The sequence below is a fragment of the Salmo trutta genome, chromosome 17 (genome assembly GCF_901001165.1).
Source record: "Salmo trutta chromosome 17, fSalTru1.1, whole genome shotgun sequence".
Classification (NCBI taxonomy): domain Eukaryota; kingdom Metazoa; phylum Chordata; class Actinopteri; order Salmoniformes; family Salmonidae; genus Salmo; species Salmo trutta.
Window position 1 is genome coordinate 6,093,013 of NC_042973.1, and position 22,431 is coordinate 6,115,443.

Sequence of the window (22,431 nt, forward strand, 5' to 3'; positions counted from 1 at the left end):
AATAAGTATTTGTTCTGAACTGACTTGCCTAGTTAAATAAATAAAGGTTAAATAAAACATACATGCCACCCAGTTTTGATGGTAAAGTCTAATTGGTCCGAATGCTGACAGACGCTAGATTAAACCAATCAGTATTAGTTGTAGGCGGGATATTGGACTTCTGTGCAAAATAGGCTGATACAGGGTCATGATGGATAGGGAAGTGGGTTAGTGGGGAGGAACCCAGATGGGAAGAGTGAGGAATGTGTTGAGGTACAGATTGTGAAAACATGTCCTGTTATATTGCAGGCGGTATACTGAAGATAGGAGGACATTTTTCTGGGAGATGGCTGAGTTGGTTGTCACCACATTTTCGCTTGTAACAATTATGGTCTCAAATGACAGGCATAACGAAATAGCAAGGAACTTGTTGTGGTTTCTATCCACCGGCCTGCAACTAGGATTGTGAAGTTATTAGCTATTTAAATGTGTAATTCGCACTCCGACCTGAGAAAGGCAGTGAAACGCAGTGCTGCATCGAGCCTGCCGGAAACGGACAAGAACAACATGAGCTAGGCGGGGTTTATCAACTTGGAGGGAACTTCAACACAATAAACCGACAAAGGAAATGGAAGATGAAATGTCTATTTGTGTTTATCAAAATTGCAAAACATAAATAAATAGACGAAGCAGATCAATCTCAATTAAATTGCAAACCTACAATTGCATGTTTATAGTTCGGTAGTAAAGGTAATGGCTTTGATGACCAGACGACATATTACAAAAGTACGCTAGTCATGCAGCATCGAAGCAAGACAAGTCTGGCAACACAGCTGTGCAAAGCTGTGAATGATGGAGAACCAAGGTAATGTGCTGTCATCTCTTTACCTAACTAACTAACGTTACTACCAAAGCGTTTCCATCTGTGCTACTTTAACGTTAGTATTTAGTAGCTTCATAATGTCCAGGCTATGGCAAGCATGTATCATTAGAGTTATGAGAAGGGCCAGAGATACTAGGCTAACAGATGCAATGGGATCATAATATGTGCTACTGTACAGAAGGAAACGTTAACTATTTATAGTTAGCTAGATAACAACAGGGCTAGTTTAACTATTTAGTTCTGTGCTATTTAACTTCACCTTGTTGTCTGTAAGGTTTATACCCATTTTAATACATTTTACGTACATGCAATTTTAACGCAACCTATGACAAAACCAATAACATGACTATTTTCTGAACATTATTTTAGAACCGTGCAGATTCTTCTCGCCCAAGGAGCAAATCCCAATCTTGTCGGAAGCAAAGGTGTTGCTGCCGTGCATTTGGCAGTTGGCAAAGAGACTGAGAAAAGTATACGTTGCCTAAAGTTAATTCTACAACATGGGGCAGACCCAAACGTCAGGTACTGGTAGACCTAAATTCAACTAAATAGGCTCTACTGTAAAACAATCTCATCTACTGTTTTTCCAATGTGCAGAACATGTTGCTTGCCATTATGTTGTATAGCTAGACATTCCGTACAGTCGGCTCCATTACATGCTTATAACATGTCCTAAACATGCATGCAGCAAAGCTTTGCATCAAATTCCCTTTTTTTTTGTTTTCTTCTCCCATCCAGGTCTTCGGATGGCTTGACACCCCTGCACATAACAGCATTATGGGGTTGCTATCAGAATCTCAAACTGCTATTAAAGAATGGAGGGAACGCAAACTTAAAGGATCAGGTGGGAGAGGTTACATTTGAGTCTGATTTCACTCAGCTTTTTTGCACTTGTGTTTTAAAATGTAGGCTACGGTATGTCTGAGTTACGTTACTGTAAGACCTGTGAGTAGTCACAATTGCAGCAAGAAAGCAGGAGGAGCAAAGGAGGGTTTTAATTGACATATTAACTATGTTCTTCTGTACAGTGTTCTGTAAAACAACATGAATCAACTCTCTCTGTCTCTCTCTAGCCTACTTTGAGTTGTTTTGGTGTGGCGGTCATTATTACAGGGCAATTCCACGGTAACATAGTGAGATTTTTCACTTTAAAATGTATGTAAAAAAACCCCCAAAAAAACAACTACAAAAAATAAACAATGATTGCAAAGTTAAACAAACCATACAACTCTATGAAAAAATGACTATTTTTACCCAATTCCACTGAACATTTTTGCAAAAAAGAAAATTTACTTGAAGAACAGTGCAGATGCAAAGTTTGTAACAGAATAACAGTTTGTGCATCTTCAAAACATTATACAAATCTGAGTCTCACTATGTTACCAGGAAATTAAACACTGGACAATATCTACTTTTTTCCCCCTCCAGATTTTGAAACATTCACCACTTTTTCCTTCTTCATAACCCCATTTCCAGTACGGCAATCAGCCTCGCCTACTCCTTATGTTGTCTCATTGCTCTCGTCAGGAAGGGAACAAACCAGGTGATCTGGCACAACAACAGGACAACAGCAGATGTGCCCACCTCCTTCAGGAGTACCAGTCTCAGTCCTTGGACACAGAGGAGGAAGATCTGCCTCAATTCCAATACTGTAAGACATTGTCTAGACCATTTGTGATGCATCACATTGCAAACTCTGTGACGTGGCTGGATTGGTAAGAGCAAGGCCCTGGTGACGCCCCGGGTCATGGGTTCAACTCCATTGGGTCACAGACTGACTGTTGTAAGATGTGTTGGATAAAAGCGTATGAAAAATGGCATATGTTATTATAATTGTCTGATTTCTAAAGAGTCTAATTACTTTGTCCTTTTCTATTTCCTGCAGCTGTTTACAATGGCCAAGGTGACGCGTCAAGCTACACTGACTCCGAAGACTGCAGCGTTATCTCTCACAGCATGTCCTTGCTGAGTGACTTTGGGGAGGGCCCACTGAGTAGCACGCGTCAGACCTCATTCTTTGAATTGTCTGCTATTAGTAACAGGCACAGTTGGAGAGGAGGATCCCATTCAGGGGCGACTGATTATAAATCTAACCCTGAGGTGCGCCACACCAATGAGTGGGAAATGGACTCTGACTGGGAGCCTCCATCAATGTTATCCAGCACTCGTATGTCCGTCGCAGGTCCTAGAGCAGCACTTCCTGTACTTCAGGAGGACGTACCACTCACTGACTGCAGTGCGCTGCATCCGCCTGCAACCGGGAACAGACTCTCTCCTTCTCAGTTGGACTTCCTCCCTCCTTGCTTTTCACGACGCACGAGCCGCAAGAGTGTGAGCTTCAGAGAGGAAGTGGACGAATACTTCCCTGTTTTTAGTTCAGAGTCTCTGAGGCAGGAGCCAGGGGGTCAGGGTATTGCCTACTCTAAAGACTGTACTCTCGACTTCTCGGAATACTCTGAGTTCCTGGATCCAGAGCGCATGGCCACCGTCCTACATCACCAGGGGATCGACGTCACGTCCCCTGAACATGTGTTTGTATTCTCCAAGGATAATAATGAGTGCACTGAGATTGACATGGAAAAAACAGTTGTTGGACACTTCCCATTTGAGGAAGAGAACGAAGAAGTCGTTGAGAACCAGGTAGAAGAAGTGAAGGTCCCTGAACGAGCATTATGTGGCTCTGCTAGCGGCAGCAGTAGCAGCGGAACTAGTAGGTACAGCAGCTGTGATAGTGACCATTACATTACGACCCTGGAGGCGTCCCCCAGGTGGGTCTCACACTCTGAAGAGGAGCGTAAAGTGAAAAGCAGAGGTGTCGAAGACGACAAACGCACACAAAATCCAATGAACACTAACAATGTAGATACTGATGAAACTCCCAATAGCTCAAAGAGGTCAAAACCAGCCATGGAAGAACTACCAGGCATGGTACATAACCTTACATTGACTGACAAAATATCTCCAACCAAAGGTCCAGGTTGTGAAGAGATATATCCAGATGCTGTCTCAGCGGGTAATGGTGAAGAGTTGTCAACAAGACCGACTGAATTCACTCCCAGGCCGACTGAATGCACTCCCAGGCCGACTGAATGCACTCCCAGACCTGGTTCTACTCCAGCATTGGAGGAGGACCTGCCTCTGACCCCAAGTCCCTTTGTCACTGGTAGGACGCACTCGCGGCTGAGTCGCTGCTCGGTAATTAGCAGCAAGACCCCCGAGAGCCTCCTCTCCACCTCCTCGCTGTTTGAGCAGACCTTGCCTACGCCAACACGCACACGCCGCCAAAACATCAAGTCGCAAGGCAGCGACAACGTCTTTTACGACACGCCATGCGGTCGTAGTCGCACCCCAGTCATTTCTGGAAACAGGACAGGTAGTACTTCTGGGGACTCATTTGTCATCTATGAGAGCCAAGAGCCTCACTATAGCACTCTCAGAGATCAAGGGTCATATGTCAGTGCCAGCCAAGCAGACACCCTCATCATCGCTAAGGACGACAGAGGTCAGGGTTCTTGTGTTAGTGCCAGCCAAGCGGACACCCTCATCATCGCCAAGGACGACAGAGGTCAGGGTTCTTGTGTTAGTGCCAGCCAAGCGGACACCCTCATCATCGCCAAGGACGACAGAGGTCAGGGTTCTTGTGTCAGTGCCAGCCAAGCGGACACCCTCATCATCGCCAAGGACGACAGAGGTCAGGGTTCTTGTGTCAGTGCCAGCCAAGCGGACACCCTCGTCTCTAGAACCATGGCCGACACAGTCATCAGAACTCCAAGTTTAACTGACAAATTCTCTCTACTGGATCGTTACTTTTTAAAAAATCCTCACAAAGAGCCTTTACCCACTTATCTGAGAAAAGACCTTCTTGAAGGTGGAGAATTTCTAACCGACGATTTGTCCAGCTCCAGTGATGCAGTGACCAAGGAGGGGACAGTTGGTGGCTTTGGGCCAAGAGTGGAGGAATCCTGGACCACAGAGGAGGCAGACTCAAGTTCATCTTTGTCAAGTTCCCAGACTCCATCTTCATCCAGCTCCAGTTACTTCTCTCCAAAAAGAGATCAGCCCCCGTCGACCCCAGGCACTACCCCGCGCTACAGCATGAGTCGACTCTCCCGCTTCCACAAGCCCCAGCGGCTGGCCAGCCTCTCCTACACCCCAGGCGGACGTCCTCTAATACCAGACCTGGAGGAACCGGTGGAGTACCTCTACACGGACACGGAGCAGGGTCACGAACTGATCGAGACACACGTCCCACCTGCGGCCAACACCTCACTCAGCTCCAGCATGAGCACGTCCAGCAGCGAGGACACAGTGCTGTACGACTGGCGCTCCCTGCAGGGCAGTGGAGGAACGGTGGCCAAAGGGAAGGAGAACCAGGAGCCCGTGGTGGCTCAGGAGTGGTCAGAGACCAAATGCCTGACGGACAAGGAGCTGAGACGCAGGCTTGTGGAGATGGGAGAGAGTCCGGGACCCATAAGTAACCGCACCCGGCCCGTGTACATGCAGAGGCTAAGGCGGCTGTTGCTCGAGCCGGCCGCTCAACAACAACTGCCGGACCAACCCCAAGGTAATGTTCCTTTCAGTTCTGTTAACTTTCAATCAAATTTCATGATGACGTCATTAAAGTTAGATCAGAGATGTAAATGAGGGGGTAAACACGGTTGATAATGCAAATAACATTTTATCCGTCACATGTAGACGAACCGAACGAGTGTGTTTGCATACTCCCTTAAAAGACCTTCACCTGAAAAACAAGAAGAAAACGTCAATAGTACTGTTTGTCCGTTTTGAGACACCGTAGCCAGTATACACTTCCTCAAAACAGTCAGAATCTAAGATAACTCAAGAAATCTGTCATTAATTTTAACGTTTTTGTCGAGGATATCTTAGTCTCGCAATTTTACATCAAAGATGTTTGGTTCAGTATTTCTCAAGTGAAAGAAATTGCAAATAAAATGATTCCTCCTTCATTGAATGACAACAAAAATCTCTACTGTTGACCAAACGCAGACGAAGGGGCATAGACTTCAGCTACCGAATTTGGCTCACCTCAAGAAAAATGTTTGTGCACACGAACCACCGAAAAAACCCTTGCCGAAGCCCACGAACTGTTTCGGGTGGGAAGCATGAGGACGCCTTAACAATGAAATGCTTACTTATGGGCTCTTCCCAACAATGCAGAGAGATATAGAATTGAAAAGTAATATCATGTGACAATAAATACACAATGAGTAACGATAACATGGCTAAATACACAGAGTACCAGGTAATAACATGGCTAAATACACAGAGTACCAGGTAGTAACATGGCTAAATACACAGAGTACCAGGTAGTAACATGGCTAAATACACAGAGTACCAGGTAATAACATGGCTATATACACAGAGTACCAGGTAGTAACATGGCTATATACACAGAGTACCAGGTAGTAACATGGCTATATACACAGAGTACCAGGAAATAACATGGCTATATACACAGAGTACCAGGTAGTAACATGGCTATATACACAGAGTACCAGGTAGTAACATGGCTATATACACAGAGTACCAGGTAATAACATGGCTAAATACACAGAGTACCAGGTAGTAACATGGCTATATACACAGAGTACCAGGTAGTAACATGGCTAAATACACAGAGTACCAGGTAATAACATGGCTAAATACACAGAGTACCAGGTAATAACATGGCTAAATACACAGAGTACCAGGTAATAACATGGCTATATACACAGAGTACCAGGTAATAACATGGCTAAATACATGGGGTACCAGTACTGAGTCCATGTGCAGGGGTACGAGGTAATTGAGGTAGGTGCACTATATATACAAAAGTATGTGGACACCCCTTCAAATTAGATTTGGCTATTTAAGCCATACCTGTTGCTGACAGGTGTATAAAATCGTGCACACAACCATGCAATCTCCATAGACAAACATTGGCAGTAGAATGGCCTTACTGAAGAGCTCAGTGACTTTCAACATAGGACCATCATAAGATGACACCTTTCCAACAAGTCAGTTCGTCAAATTTCTGCCCTGCTGGAGCTGCCCCCCGGTCAACTGTAAGTGCTGCTATTGTGAAGTGGAAACGCTGAGGCGCAACAGTGGCTCAGTCGCGAAGTGGTTGGACACACAAGCTCACAGAACCGAGTCGTGTAGCGTGTGAAAATCGCCTGTACTCGGTTGCAAAACTCACTACTGAGTTCCAAACTGCCTCTGGAAGTAATGTTAGCACAATAACTGTTTGTTGGGAGCTTCATGAAATGGGTTTCCATGGCTGAGCAGCCGCACACAAGCCTAAGATCCCCAATGAGCCATGCCAAGCGTCGGCTGGAGTAGTATAAAGCTCGCCACCATTGGACTCTGGAGCAATGGAAACTCGCTCCCTGGATTGATGGATCACGCTTCACCATTTTCTAGCCCGACGAACAAATTTAAAGCTCACCGCCGTTGGACTCTGGAGCAATGGAAACGAGTTCTCTGGAGTGATGAATCACGCTTCACCATCTGGCAGTCCAACTGACTAATCTGTATTTGGTGGTTACCAGGAGAACGCTACCTGCCCCAATGCACAGTGTTAACTGTAAAGTTTGGTGGAGGAGGAATAATGGTCTGGGGCTGTTTCTCATGGTTTGGGCAAAGCCCTTTAGTTCCAGTGAAAGGCAATCTTAACGCTACAGCATACAATGACATTGTAGACGATTCTGTGCTTCCAACTCAGTGGCAACAGTTTGGGAAAGGCCCTTTCCAGTTTTAGCATGACAATGCCCCTGTGCACAAAGAGAGGTCCATACAGAAATGGTTTGTCGAGATCGGTGTGGAAGAACTTCACTGGCCCGCACAGAGCCCTGACCTCAACTCCATTTGAATACCTTTGGGATGAATTGGAACGCCGACTGTGAGCCAGGCCTAATCGCCCCAAAATCAGTGCCCGACCTCAGTAATACTCTTGTGGCTGAATGGAAGCAAGTCCCCTGCAGCAATGTTCCAACATCTAGTGGAAAGCCTTCCCAGAAGAGTGGAGGCTGTTATAGCAGTAAACGTGGGACTCACAGCATATTAATGCCTATGATTTTGTAATGAGATATTTGACAAGCAGGTGTCCACATACTTTTAGTGATGTAGTGTATATACTGTAGGTAGGGGTAACGTGACTAGTCAATGGGATGGATAATAAACTGTAACAGCAGCATATGTGCTGTGTCAAAAAAAGTTAGTGGGTCAATGCAGATAGTCCAGATAGCTATTTGGTTAACTATTTAGCAGTCCTCTGGATTGAGGGAAGAAGATGTTAAGAGTCCTGTTGATTCCAGATTTGGTGCAAGTTAGTTGTTATCATAAAGTGGTTGGTTACCTACACCCAGTCGGGTGTTCAGTGTTTACCCACCTTCTGATTTTTCACCACTACATCCCTGGGTTAGTTACCCTTTTGAAAGATTATCCAATTAACTATTAGTACTTATGAAAATGCTCCTCTTCTTTTTTTTTACTGTGGTGACTGACTGAGCTATGTCTGTTTTCAGGTCCTGCGCAGGGATACAGTCCAGAGCTGTGTGTAGCCCTGCGGACGTTTGTGCTGCCCGACTGCCAGGACGACGAGCTGGCGCTGTGCCAGCAGTTCGACCAACCAGATCAGAACAGGAAGTGGCGGGAAGGCGTCATCAAGTCCAGCTTCAACTACCTGCTACTGGACCCCAGGTCAGTTGTAATCGTTTGGCTTTTCCAATGCCTAAATGAATCTTTCCTTTGCATCCTCTCACCAGAGAATAATCACCCTGGACCTTCTCCTCCCAATGGGGTGCAATTAATTGCGGATAGGTGAATTTGATATTGAGCCTGGGTCATTTTTTTAAACAACTTAATTTCATTATCTATGTTCCTCTTCCCGCCATATTTTTTTTTACTGCATCAGAGTAACAAAGAACCTACCGTATCGGAGTCATTCCATGAGCCCTATGGATTGTTTCCAGACCTTCATCAGTGCTATATTCTACGTGGGAAAGGGCAAGCGCTCCCGGCCCTACAGTCATCTGTACGAGGCTCTAGATTACCACCGAGGAGATAAGACTTCTAAGGTTGGAGTCACTTTCTTTAACTACATTTGAACTTTTGGTAGCCATTTTGTTGTGTTTCTCTTGTTCTAGGGCTTATGTGCTTTCTCCTGTCAGTTGGTTGTATTGTAAAAGACAGTATTGGTGCAGTGGGGGAATTGGGTTATTTTGTCTTGACAAACAACAATGGCTACCAAAGTTCAAATGTAATATAAATGGCTAAGTGTAAAGTCATGTGAAATGGGATGTGGTCCACATCAATATGTTAACGTCCATATCGTTCCTCCTGTTTTTTTTTTGTTGGGGGGGGACAGAAACTGTGCTCCAAGGTGCAGCACATCCTCCAGGTTTGGAAAGCCGAGCAGGGGGTGATCTCTCTGCACTGCTTTCAGAACGTCATCCCTGTGGAGGCCTACACGCGTGAGGCCGTCATGGTGGACGCCATTGGTGAGTGACCATTCTTTTATTTGGGGTCTAAAGTGACTTATCCTCCTGTCCTTTTTTTTTTGTTTCTTTTTTTTTTTACTCATCTGAAAATACAGGTTATAAAACAAGTCGATATTGAGGATCCCTTTCAGACATTTCCTTTCACTGGTGTAGTTCGTAACGGTCAGTGAAGATGGAGAAAGGGAGACGAGGAGAGAAAAACATCCTATGTAGCCTGGTTGTACTTCTATGTTCTGTGGGTCCCAAGTGGCGCAGCGGTCTAACACACTGCATCTCAGTACTACAGACCCTGGTTCCATTCCAGGCTGAATCACAGCGGTCTAACACACTGCATCTCAGTACTACAGACCCTGGTTCCATTCCAGGCTGAATCACAGCGGTCTAACACACTGCATCTCAGTACTACAGACCCTGGTTCCATTCCAGGCTGAATCACAGCGGTCTAACACACTGCATCTCAGTACTACAGACCCTGGTTCCATTCCAGGCTGAATCACAGCAGTCTAACACACTGCATCTCAGTACTACAGACCCTGGTTCCATTCCAGGCTGAATCACAGCGGTCTAACACACTGCATCTCAGTACTACAGACCCTGGTTCCATTCCAGGCTGAATCACAGCGGTCTAACACACTGCATCTCAGTACTACAGACCCTGGTTCCATTCCAGGCTGTATCACAGCGGTCTAAGACACTGCATCTCAGTACTACAGACCTCGGTTCCATTCCAGGCTGTATCACAGCGGTCTAAGACACTGCATCTCAGTACTACAGACCCCGGTTCCATTCCAGGCTGAATCACAGCGGTCTAACACACTGCATCTCAGTACTACAGACCCCGGTTCCATTCCAGGCTGAATCACAGCGGTCTAAGACACTGCATCTCAGTACTACAGACCCTGGTTCCATTCCAGGCTGAATCACAGCAGTCTAACACACTGCATCTCAGTACTACAGACCCCGGTTCTATTCCAGGCTGAATCACAGTGGTCTAAGACACTGCATCTCAGTACTACAGACCCTGGTTCCATTCCAGGCTGAATCACAGCTGTCTAAGATACTGCATCTCAGTACTACAGACCCTGGTTCCATTCCAGGCTGTATCACAGCGGTCTAAGACACTGCATCTCAGTACTACAGACCCTGTTTCCAATCCAGGCTGTATCACAGCCGGCCGTGATTGGGAGTCCCATAGGGTGCCGCACAATTGGCCTAGCGTCGTCCGGGTTTGGTCGGTGTAGGCCGTCATTGTTAATAAGAACTTGTTCTTAACTGACTTGTCTTGTTAAATAAAGGTTACATTTAAAAATATATATAATGTTAAGATGATGTCTTGAGATTTGATCTGCATCCTGAACTACATGACAATTTTAAGTGTTTAGGGCAACAACAAAAAATCCCTAATTTCTTTCTAATGTATCCTTTTGAGTCTCATTTAAAGTTTTTTATTTTTATCGTACGAATTGTTTAAGAAATAAAATAAAAGTCTTGCCTATATACGAAACTAAAATGAATGCAACGATATAAAGATAAAGAGTTTGAACAAAAGAAACCTTCCCATTGCAGGGCTGAAGATGCTGACCAACCAGAAGCGAGGAGATTACTACGGTGTGGTGTCCATGTGGCAGTTGAAGAGGAAGAGGGAGCTGGGGGTGCACCTGCTCTACAGGGCGATGCAGATCTTCCTGGCTGAGGGAGAGAGGCAGCTCAGACCTCCTGATATCAGGGTGGGACAGTAGTGACCCCCAGTGGGTAGAGTTGGGTACTGCACCAACAGAAAATGAAAGTGTTTATTGAACAAGGTGTTGACTAGTTTGCTCCATTCAGACAAAACTTGGGCTTAAAGGTCCAATGCAGCTGTTTTTTTTTATCTCAATGTCAAATCATTTCTGAGTAACAATTAAGTACCTTTATTGTGATTTGGTTTTCAATTAAAATGATTAAAAACGAATAAAAATAGCTTCTTAGACAAAGCAATTTCTCAAGCAAGAATTTTGATAGGACTGTCTAGGAGTGGTCTGAGTGGGGAAAGGAACATTTGAAAATGTACTAATTTACAGCCTGTTAATGTTACCAGGCAGGCCAAAACTCCATCCCACCAAAACAGGCTGACATTTCAGGCGGTCATTTCAAACAGCTCTTACACTAAAAGGGCATTATCATAATTTTCGCAATAATATTTCAAGCTCATAGTGTGGGAATTTAATAAAACACAGGAAAAACCACATTTTTTAAAATGGTTAAAAAAAAATAGCTCCCTCGCAAAGCAAGGATTTGAATTGGGCTGTCTAGGGAGAGGAATACTGAGAATGAACTGTTGGCAGAGCGGTTTGGAACTCTTTCTTATTGATCTATTACCAGATTTACTGCCTGGTGATGTCACCGTGGAAGACAAACTCCATCCCACCAGAACAGGCTGTCATTTCAAACAGCTCTAATACTAAAAGGGCATTGTCATAATATTATTTCAAGCTCATAGTGAATTTAATAAAACACAGGAAAAACCACATTTTTGGCTATACTGGGCCTTTTAAAGTGTAAATGTTTTACTTATTGATGTAAAAGAGATTTGCTTGTTGGAACACGGGACCAAGATATCGGTTATTTTTCTATACATTTTTGTGACCATGTCATACCTAGGCTCCTCAACCAGATTCACCTTGGAGCTCTAATGGTTGTCATTTCACCTTTCTGTCAGTTCTCCAATCTCCTCCTCTAATCCCATCTCCTTGCCTCCTCCTCCTCTAATCCCATTTTGCCTCCTTCTCTAATCCCATCTCCTCGCCTCCTCCTCCTCCTCTAATCCCATCTCCTCGCCTCCTCCTCCTCCTCTAATCCCATCTCCTCGCCTCCTCCTCTAATCCCATCTCCTCGCCTCCTCTAATCCCATCTCCTCGCCGCCTCCTCCTCCTCTAATCCCATCTCCTCGCCTCCTCCTCCTCTAATCCCATCTCCTCCGCCTCCTCCTCTAATCCCATCTCCGCGCCTCCTCCTCTAATCCCATCTCCGCGCCTCCTCCTCCTCTAAACCCATCTCCTCGCCTCCTTCTCAACCGCATTGGAAGAGAAGTTCCAAGGTCCCTCCTGTCGGACCTTCTTCTCCAATACGTTTTTAGAAGGAGCTGAAGAGAGCGTTGATGAATCGAGGAAAGGAGAATTGAGAAAGAAAGCTTGTCCACTTAACATTAGTTTAATGTACATCCATTAAATATTTTTTTGGGTATTTACCTTTATGTAACTAGGCAAATCAGTTAAGAACAAATTCTTATTTTCAATGATGGCCTAGGAACAGTGGGTTAACTGCCTTGTTCAGGGGCAGAACGACAGATTTGTACCTTCTCAGCTCAGGGATTCGAACTTGCAACCTTTCGGTGACTAGTCCAACGCTGTAACCACTAGGCTACCCTGCCGCCCCTATATGATGCGAATAGATGTATTTCTTTAGCGGAAAACCATTAGGCCTGTATTGTTAGTGGTATGATCATGTTTTATGTATTTGTAGATAAAGTCTACCACACAAATGAAAGCACTAAAGGAAAGAAACTATTTCAAAAAAAAAAAATAAGAATCTTGTCACAACCAATGTACGTCTCTGGTCAAAACACTGGGTGGAAGGAAAAACACATTTACACACGTTTCGAGGATTTTGTTATTTACCTCGGTCAAATCAATTACAGATAAACTTGATTTAACTATTTCCCTTTTAACAAGTGATATGATAAATGCATAGTTAAAATGAAGTTTCCAAACAAATGTCAATATCATTAGCTATATGCCTATGCTGATTGTGCTATGTCAAACTGCCCAAAAGTTTACGCGTTCGAATCATCTCATCCACAGAATCTTTCAACTGTCTATAGACGATTTCATCAATGTAGCATGCTTTTTCTTTGTTGTATGTAAGGATGTTCTTTTATAAAAACAAAAATAGCAAAGTAATTTGACTGTTTGTCACTTTTCATTTCAGTTTACCCTGACATTTCACTATAACAGCATTTGGCATTGACCTGAACAATAGGCTGTAAAAGGTTTGCTTGCGTTCCAGCATAATTTGAACAATAGGAGAATGGCAATTGCATTTCCTTGATTCCTCACATCCTCTCTTCTACTGTAGCTTCCTCCTCAAAATCCATTGGATGAGAAGTTCTGAGGGGAGGGACCTCTGACCTCATCCAATGATTTTGAAAAGGAGGCAAGGAAACGCTAGAGATCCTCACATAGTCTTGTTAAGTGATTTATATATTTTTTTTATTTCAATAATTTCTAAATTGTAAAAAATATATATTGTCTTTTTTTATGTTTATAATTTTATATTTTATTTAACTAGGCAAGTCAGTTAAGAATAAATTCTTATTTACAACAAGGGCCTACCCCGGCCAAACCTGGATGACGCTGGGCCAATTGTGCGCCGCCCTATGGGACTCCCAATCACAGCCGGATGTGATACAGCCTGGAATCGAACCACAGACTGTAGTGATGCCTCTTGCACTGAGAAGCAGTGCCTTAGACCGCTGCGCCACTCGGAAGCTAAATGAAGGACATGCTAGCTTTGCTGTACAAGTCTCTTCAACCAGCTAGAGTTTGATTTCAATGGTAGTTAGGTAATTGGACCTGAAGATATATGTAATGACTAGATGTACAGATGCACTGTACTTTATATGGATACATGTATTGTAATGACTTTAAAAAACAAACATTTTATAATATAGCAGTAAACTTCAAATGGGTACACACATTTACCATACTGTACTCAGTGGTGTGAATGTCCTGCAATGATGGTGTCTATATCACCACGTCAGAGTTCCCTCTAGTGGTCTTCTGATGGTGTCTATATCGCCACGTCAGAGTTCCCTCTAGTGGTCTTCTGATGGTGTCTATATCGCCATGTCAGAGTTCCCTCTAGTGGTCTTCTGATGGTGTCTATATCGCCACGTCAGAGTTCCCTCTAGTGGTCTTCTGATGGTGTCTATATCGCCACGTCAGAGTTCCCTCTAGTGGTCTTCTGATGGTGTCTATATCGCCACGTCAGAGTTCCCTCTAGTGGTCTTCTGATGGTGTCTATATCGCCACGTCAGAGTTCCCTCTAGTGGTCTTCTGATGGTGTCTATATCACCACGTCAGAGTTCCCTCTAGTGGTCTTCTGATGGTGTCTATATCGCCACGTCAGAGTTCCCTCTAGTGGTCTTCTGATGGTGTCTATATCGCCACGTCAGAGTTCCCTCTAGTGGTCTTCTGATGGTGTCTATATCGCCACGTCAGAGTTCCCTCATAGAGTTTTCTATTTTACTATTGTACTTTGGATGGAAACACTCCCAAACTTTTGTCATTGGCAAAATCTTGTGTTCCCCATGTATTGTTTGAGTTATAAACAGTGGGGTCTGGAATTATTGGATCTCTTGATAAAGATGAGCAAAAAAAAGGATAAAATAATATAAATGCTGAGCTATATTGTAAAAAAAAAAATATATATATACAAAATTATATTGTTTTATACTAACACAATTAGTCAGAGAATCTGATTTTGTTATATATATATATATAAAAAAAAAAACATTCTCAAAACATTTTCCCCCTTGAGAGAACAACAGAACTGAGCCTTTTTCGAAAATGTTTTATGACACATTGGAGAACACATTGGGAATGGATCTTAGACCAGTCCTCCATACAGAATCTTACCACATCCTTGATATCTTTCATCTGTACTTATGGACTGTCTTCTTCAAAATCAAACCACATGTCCGGAGAATGAGATGGCCAAGCATATCTTTGTGGATTTTGATGTGTGCTTGTGGTTATTATCTTGCACGAAGATTCACATGCAACCAGGTTTTTGACTAAAATATCTTGGTCCTTGTTCAAGTTTATAATGCCGTTGACCTTAACAAAGGGCCCCCAAGACCAGTGGAAGCAAAATAGCCCCATTACATCATAGATCCACCACCATATTTTACAGTAGGTATGGGGTTCTTTTCTGCTTTTATGTATTGTGTTCTTTCGAAGGCCAAACCCACCGTTGGTGTTCGTGGCCAAAGACTTATGACCACAGCATTGGTTCCAATCCAAGTGCCAAGGCCGTTTAGCCAACTCCAGGCTGTGATATGGTCAGGTGCTGGACTATTGAAAACAGGGGATCCAATAATTTTGACCCCTATCTTTCAAGGAGCTTATCTTTTGTATTACTTTGTTAAACAAAATAATTCTGAACAATTGTATTAGTATGAAAGAATATAATTGTTTGAGCATTCCCATATAGCTCAGTATTTCAATTATTTTACACTGTCTGTTTTATATATATATATATTCTTTTAATCAAGGGATCCTGTAATTCCATCGTTTTACATTTTAGTCATTTAGCAGACGCTCTTATCCAGAGCAACTTACAGTAGTGAATACATTTCATGCATATTTTTTTTTGTACTGGCCCCCCCGTGGGAATCGAACCCACAACCCTGGCGTTGCAAACACCATGCTTTACCAACTGAGCCACAGGGGAGCTCCAGACCCCACTGTATCTGAAGTTGGGCTACATTTACATAAGTAACAGCATAAAACGGGTCACAAATTCTTCTCTCATGATATTATTCAAGTGTTTATTTTCTGGAAGATAAAAGGACTAGATAAATGTAAAATAGATGAGAACAAAATGTTAAAATGAATTTAAAGTAATCAAATTCCAGACACACTTAACTAGTTAGAAGTCTTATATATAATATTTGAGTTGTCATCGTCCTTGTTGTGAGGTAGAGTAGCATTCTCTTTATGGATTCACAGAACTTCTATCTCTACATGTATTATATAATGTCTACTAAATACCTTTAAATCACTACAGGTTGGGTGGTGTGATGCACTGTTTCTCCAAGATGATTAGTGGGGCTATTGCCTTCAGGACATATCAAATGTTATTTGTCACATGCGCCGAATACAACAGGTGATATGCTTACTTACAAGCCCTTAACCAACGATGCAGTTTTATGAAAATACCTAAAAAATAAACATTTGAAAAAAGTAAGATAAGAAAAACAAATAAAGAGCAGCAGTAAATAACAATAGCGGGGCTATATACTGGAGGTACCGGTACAGAGTCAATGTGGAGGCTATATACAGGGTGTTACGATACAGAGTCAATGTGGAGGCTATATACTGGAGGTACCGGTACAGAGTCAATGTGGAGGCTATATACAGGGTGTTACGGTACAGAGTCAATGTGGAGGCTATATACAGGGGGTACCGGTACAGAGTCAATGTGGAGGCTATATACAGGGTGTTATGGTACAGAGTCAATGTGGAGGCTATATACAGGGGGTACCGGTACAAAGTCAATGTGGAGGCTATATACAGGGGGTACCGGTACAGAGTCAATGTGGAGGCTATATACAGGGGGTACCGGTACAGAGTCAATGTGGAGGCTATATACAGGGGGTACCGGTACAGAGTCAATGTGGAGGCTATATACCGGTACAGAGTCAATGTGGAGGCTATATACAGGGGGTACCGGTACAGAGTCAATGTGTCAATGTGCAAGGGCACTGGTGTTGAGGTAATTATGTACATGCAGGTAGAGTGGCTATGCATAGATAACAGAAAGTAGTAGCAGCGTGGGGGGGTGCAAATAGTCTGGGTAGCCATTTGATTAGCTGTTCAGGAGTCTGTTTAGCTGTTTAGAAGCCTCTTGGACCTAGACTTGGCGCTCCGGTACCGCTTGCCGTGCAGTAGTAGAGAGAACAGTCTATGACTAGGGTGGCTGGAGTCTGACGATTTTTAGGGCCTTCCTCTGACACCGCCTGGTATAGAGGTCCTGGATGGCAGGAAGCTTGGCCCCGGGGATGTACTGGGCCGTACGCACTACCCTCTGTAGCGCCTTGCGGTCGCAGAGGCCAAAGCAGTTGCCAAACCAGGCAGTGATGCAACCCATCAGGATGCTCTCGATGGTGCAGCTGTAAAATCTTTTGAGGACCCATGCCAAATCTTTTCAGTGTCCTGAGGGGGAATAGGTAATGATGGGGTTGGAGTTGTCCCTGGCCGTGCAGTCATCCTGTCCTCCATCTGTCAAACTAGACCAATTTAGTGTTAATGTCTAATAATCTTACAGTAGGTTGCCTTTGTGCTAAATTTGACAGTCGCCCACACTGTGAAAGAGTGATGGGTTAAAACGTTTCTTCAGATTTTCAGTTAATTCCTGTCTCTAATCCTTGGTAATGACAGTCTGTGGTTTATTGTTATTTAGGGTTCTATTCAATCTGTGTCGCTGAAGCGTTAAGAGATTCCACGGTAGAAATGTAAAATGGCAGCCGACATATGTTGGATGCAGTCTCTACTAACGCAGGGAACATTCCTTTTAAAATGTTAAATCGCACTGTAACGGTGGACTTTAGCGACACGGAGGGAATAGAGACCTTAGATTTGTATCTCAATGAGAAAAATAAAGGCTGTGTTGGAAGAAGGACCTATAATATCTGCCTTGTTAAAATCCTTTTGACCCTCAGTCAAAATAAAGAAACCCACACAGAATCATACGAAATATACATTTTATTCCCCCCTTTCCCATAGCCACATAACAAGTCTCCACGAGCATGATCAAGATGAGATATGTCGCAATGTCTACTTACATTCTCCATACAATATATAAATAACACACACACACTAGAATCAGCATATCAGAACGAGATCCCCTCTGATGGTTGATTGCTGCGAAAATCTGGGACACAGTTGCATTCATTGTTCAGCGAGTTTTTCCACATAGTTAAACCCACCGACAGCAATGAATGTTGATTGTGACCTTTGTTGTGGTTTGGGGCTAGAGGCTTTTCTTTTCAGGAGAGTTGTTCTGAAGGAAAGGATACAGGATGTGGGCTGGGGTGGGTGGGTGTTTGGGGCGGGGTGTGGTAGTGGTGTGGGGGTGGAGGGGGCAGGGTGTGGTAGTGGTGTGGGGGTGGAGGGGGCAGGGTGTGGTAGTGGTAGTGGTGTGGGGGTGGAGGGGGCGGGGTGTGGCGTGGGTGGGTGGAGGGGGCAGGGTGTGGTAGTGGTGTGGGGGTGGAGGGGGCAGGGTGTGGTAGTGGTAGTGGTGTGGGGGTGGAGGGGGCGGGGTGTGGCGTGGGTGGGTGGAGGGGGCAGGGTGTGGTAGTGGTGTGGGGGTGGAGGGGGCAGGGTGTGGTAGTGGTGTGGGGGTGGAGGGGGCAGGGTGTGGCGTGGGTGGGTGGAGGGGGCAGGGTGTGGTAGTGGTGTGGGGGTGGAGGGGGCAGGGTGTGGCGTGGGTGGGTGGAGGGGGCAGGGTGTGGTAGTGGTGTGGGGGCGGAGGGGGGGGGGGGAGGCAGATGGGACCATAGTATTCTTCCTCTGGTTATAATGAGAGTTAGTAGCCATGCGCGTCGATCATCAAGCGACAAGGGCTGGCCACAGGGTACAATCAACGGTCGATGGTCTTTGTCAATTTAGCTCAAAACTCACCGACAGCGTTGAATGTTCACCGGGGCGAACGGGGCCTGATAGTGAGCAAGGTTGACAGTCTGACGCTTGGAGATTCAGAGAGATGAGCACAGTGGGTGACTGGGCCTATCATTTCCTCTCTCTCTCTCTCTCTCCCTCTCTCTCTCTCTCTCTCTCTCTCTCTCTCAGAGAGCTAGAAGGACACTACAAAGACACAGCCATTATCCCTCATATCTCAAGTCACTTTTCAGACAGCTCTCTTTACCGGGTTATCAGAGGATGGCTATTTAATGTTTCACAGAAGACACTCGATTCCTTTTTTTGTTGTTGTTACATTCTACTTCAATGACTGAAACCGTTTCATAATTGCGCCCTGTGTGAAAAAGTGTGCAGAGAGACGAAAGGCTTGGAAATGAATGCAGACGGTCTCTTCTTGCCCCTGGTCTTGTCCTCTGGCTGACAAAGAAAAAGGAGAAAAGAAAGGCAGGAATTAAGAATGTAAAAAAAAAAAACTCTTCCATTTGGTTAATAAAACTGAATTTCAAATAGTCCCATTATCAATTTTGTTTCAGACTGTTAAATGTCTTGATGTAATTTAATACATTTGTAATATTCTTATTTTGCTCAGAGTTTAAGCTTCAGTTCAGCTCCTTACTTGTCTTTGACTGATGTAACACAGTATAAAAACTGTACACAGGGCAGGAAAACATGTTTATTTTCTCTCTCGGTAGCGGTTGGGGCTTTAGTCATATTTTAGTCATCTCTAAAGTCCTGACTCATTTGAGTTTTGGTAAACAGCACACTGTGGGAATGCTAGGGGTGGTATCGAGATGGCCTATCCGCATGCGTTGCTTACCTCAACTGAGCGGTCTTAGCGCCAATTAGCTTCAGTGGGTGGAGGTGCCCCTAACTGTAACCCAGAGGGTTCGTCTCAGAGCTCAGGATGAGACAGTGTCGGACTCGCAACCTGCTTGGGTCATGATAATTGATAGCACCTGGAGACTATGATGTGGGGCATGGCCGCAGGAAAATGCGGGGTAAAAAAAAGTATATAGTGGCACACAGTAGAGAGCATGGATGTTTTAGTATTTTCACAGGGTCTGGAAAAACCCGGGAAAAAAATGGCCTTTTATAAACACATTTCATGACATTCTACGTAATTTGCATGACAGAACACATTAACAGAACCGTTTGAAATACCACACAAAAGGCTACTCTGACAATCAAATCAATAAAAATGACCAGATATTGAATGCAAATAAATAGCCCAGGCCAATTACACACACATACATACACACATTTATGTCAATTACACACACAACGTCCTGGTTAGGGTTTGGCTGGAGTAGGCCATCATTGTAAATAAGAATTTGTTCTTAACTGACTTGCTTAGTTAAATAAAGGTTAAATAAAAAATGTAAAAAAAAAGAGAAAATATTAAAGTGCCTTTGAACGGGGTATGGTAGTAGTTGCCAGGCGCACCGGTTAGAGTGTGTTAAGAACGGCAACGGTGTTGGGTTTTTCACACTCAACAATTTCCCGTGTGTATCAAGAATGGTCCACCACCCAAAGGACACCCAGCCAACGTGACACAACTGTGAGAAGCATGGCACAATTAATTGAGACTGTTCTAAGGGCAAAAGGGGGTGCAACTCAATATTAGGAAGGTTTTCTTAATGATTTGTACTCAGTCTATATGTGACCCGTCTATATTGTGACCCGTCTATATAGTGACCCGTCTTGATTGGCTACTATCTTTTGTCTATTCCCTCCTGCTAAATAAAACAACAAGCTCCTAACCGGGCCTTTAATGGCTTGCTCCAGAGACATTACCAAATGTGCAGTCAGTCCATGTTCGAGGGCCACATCAAACTCCCTGACCCCTGGCCCCTTGTAAAGCCATTGGACTGACATTGTGTGAATTGACAGAAGTGGATTAGCAGAGGTAGTGGCAGTGTACTGTAAGGTCTTCTACTGGCCAGAGGACAAGATGACAGAGACTTGTTAAGCCAGGAGTCAGAGAGAACCAGAGAGGGGCCCTGAGCTGACATCCAAGCCCATATCAGAGTGACAGGGCTGGGCATCATAGGCGGACGGGTCAAGGTGGATGGTGGAATGGAGGAGGTGGAGAGGGAGGAGGGGGTTGGTAGTCTTTCCCTTAATGGCGCCAGCAGCTCTGACATTTAACCACTTCATGGATGTAAGTCAGATGATGGGTGGAGGGAGACTGCTGTGTCAGAAGGGGATGTGTCTATAGTCATAAAGCATGTGACTACAGATAAATAATTGACTGTGCTTAACATGGTGGAACATAAGGTTTCAATCGCTGAAGTAATCCTAGTGACTTAAAAAAACTAGGAAAATACTGTAAATACGATATAATTATTTTTGTTGTATAATAAAGAAAAAGACAGAGTAAACAACACATTAACTAAAGTGTAAACACATATTCAGACCCCTCCCTCTGAAAAGCACAGAATCTCCAGAATGACAAATCGCCTGGCGCGATCGAATTACTGAAAAATAACACAAAGGGAGGTGTCGGCACATTGCTGCTACATTACTGCTCATAGGGAAGGGTGGTATGACACAAAACTAGCTCAGCGACGACACAGGAACACTTTGTGACACTGGTTAGAGAAAACCAGGTAACACTATACAGGACACCGGGCTACTGGGTCATCTTCATTAGAGAAACACGTTAAAACACTCTGCAATCAAAAAAATAACATTTCTAAATTGGACAAGTCCAGGTAGTCCCTCCCAGTTGCAGTCTGGATTAGTTCTGTTGTATTACAGGACACTATCAGGGTAAAGTAGTTCTGTTGTATTACAGGACACTATCAGGGTAAAGTAGTTCTGTTGTATTACAGGACACTATCAGGGTAAAGTAGTTCTGTTGTATTACAGGACACTATCAGGGTAAAGTAGTTCTGTTGTATTACAGGACACTATCAGGGTAAAGTAGTTCTGTTGTATTACAGGACACTATCAGGGTAAAGTAGTTCTGTTGTATTACAGGACACTATCAGGGTAAAGTAGTTCTGTTGTATTACAGGACACTATCAGGGTAAAGTAGTTCTGTTGTATTACAGGACACTATCAGGGTAAAGTAGTTCTGTTGTATTACAGGACACTATCAGGGTAAAGTAGTTCTGTTGTATTACAGGACACTATCAGGGTAAAGGGAACTGTTGTATTACAGGACACTATCAGGGTAAAGTAGTTCTGTTGTATTACAGGACACTATCAGGGTAAAGTAGTTCTGTTGTATTACAGGACACTATCAGGGTAAAGGGAACTGTTGTATTACAGGACACTATCAGGGTAAAGTAGTTCTGTTGTATTACAGGACACTATCAGGGTAAAGTAGTTCTGTTGTATTACAGGACACTATCAGGGTAAAGGGAACTGTTGTATTACAGGACACTATCAGGGTAAAGTAGTTCTGTTGTATTACAGGACACTTTCAGGGTAAAGTAGTTCTGTTGTATTACAGGACACTATCAGGGTAAAGGGAACTGTTGTATTACAGGACACTATCAGGGTAAAGGGAACTGTTGTATTACAGGACACTATCAGGGTAAAGTAGTTCTGTTGTATTACAGGACACTATCAGGGTAAAGTAGTTCTGTTGTATTACAGG

At 43.9% G+C, this 22,431-nt stretch overlaps 1 protein-coding gene across 1 annotated transcript; it reads left to right on the top strand.

Annotated features, from left to right (window-relative positions):
* Window positions 1-184: 184 nt before the first annotated feature.
* On the top strand, window positions 185-11,144 carry LOC115151484 (uncharacterized). The gene is made up of 9 exons (XM_029695461.1): window positions 185-844; window positions 1,232-1,384; window positions 1,601-1,706; window positions 2,390-2,513; window positions 2,748-5,426; window positions 8,389-8,563; window positions 8,778-8,940; window positions 9,231-9,363; window positions 10,930-11,144. Exons 1-9 carry the CDS (start codon window positions 777-779, stop codon window positions 11,100-11,102), a joined length of 3,774 nt encoding a protein of 1,257 aa, XP_029551321.1. The 5' UTR covers window positions 185-776; the 3' UTR covers window positions 11,103-11,144.
* The last annotated feature ends 11,287 nt before the right edge of the window (window positions 11,145-22,431 follow it).

Coding starts and splice junctions, on each gene's coding strand:
- LOC115151484 (XM_029695461.1), top strand. CDS start 777: ATGCAGCATCGAAGCAAGACAAGTCTGGCAACACAGCTGTGCAAAGCT. Junction 2,514..2,747: donor TCTGCCTCAATTCCAATACT/GTAAGACATTGT, acceptor TATTTCCTGCAG/CTGTTTACAATGGCCAAGGT. Junction 9,364..10,929: donor CGTCATGGTGGACGCCATTG/GTGAGTGACCAT, acceptor TTCCCATTGCAG/GGCTGAAGATGCTGACCAAC.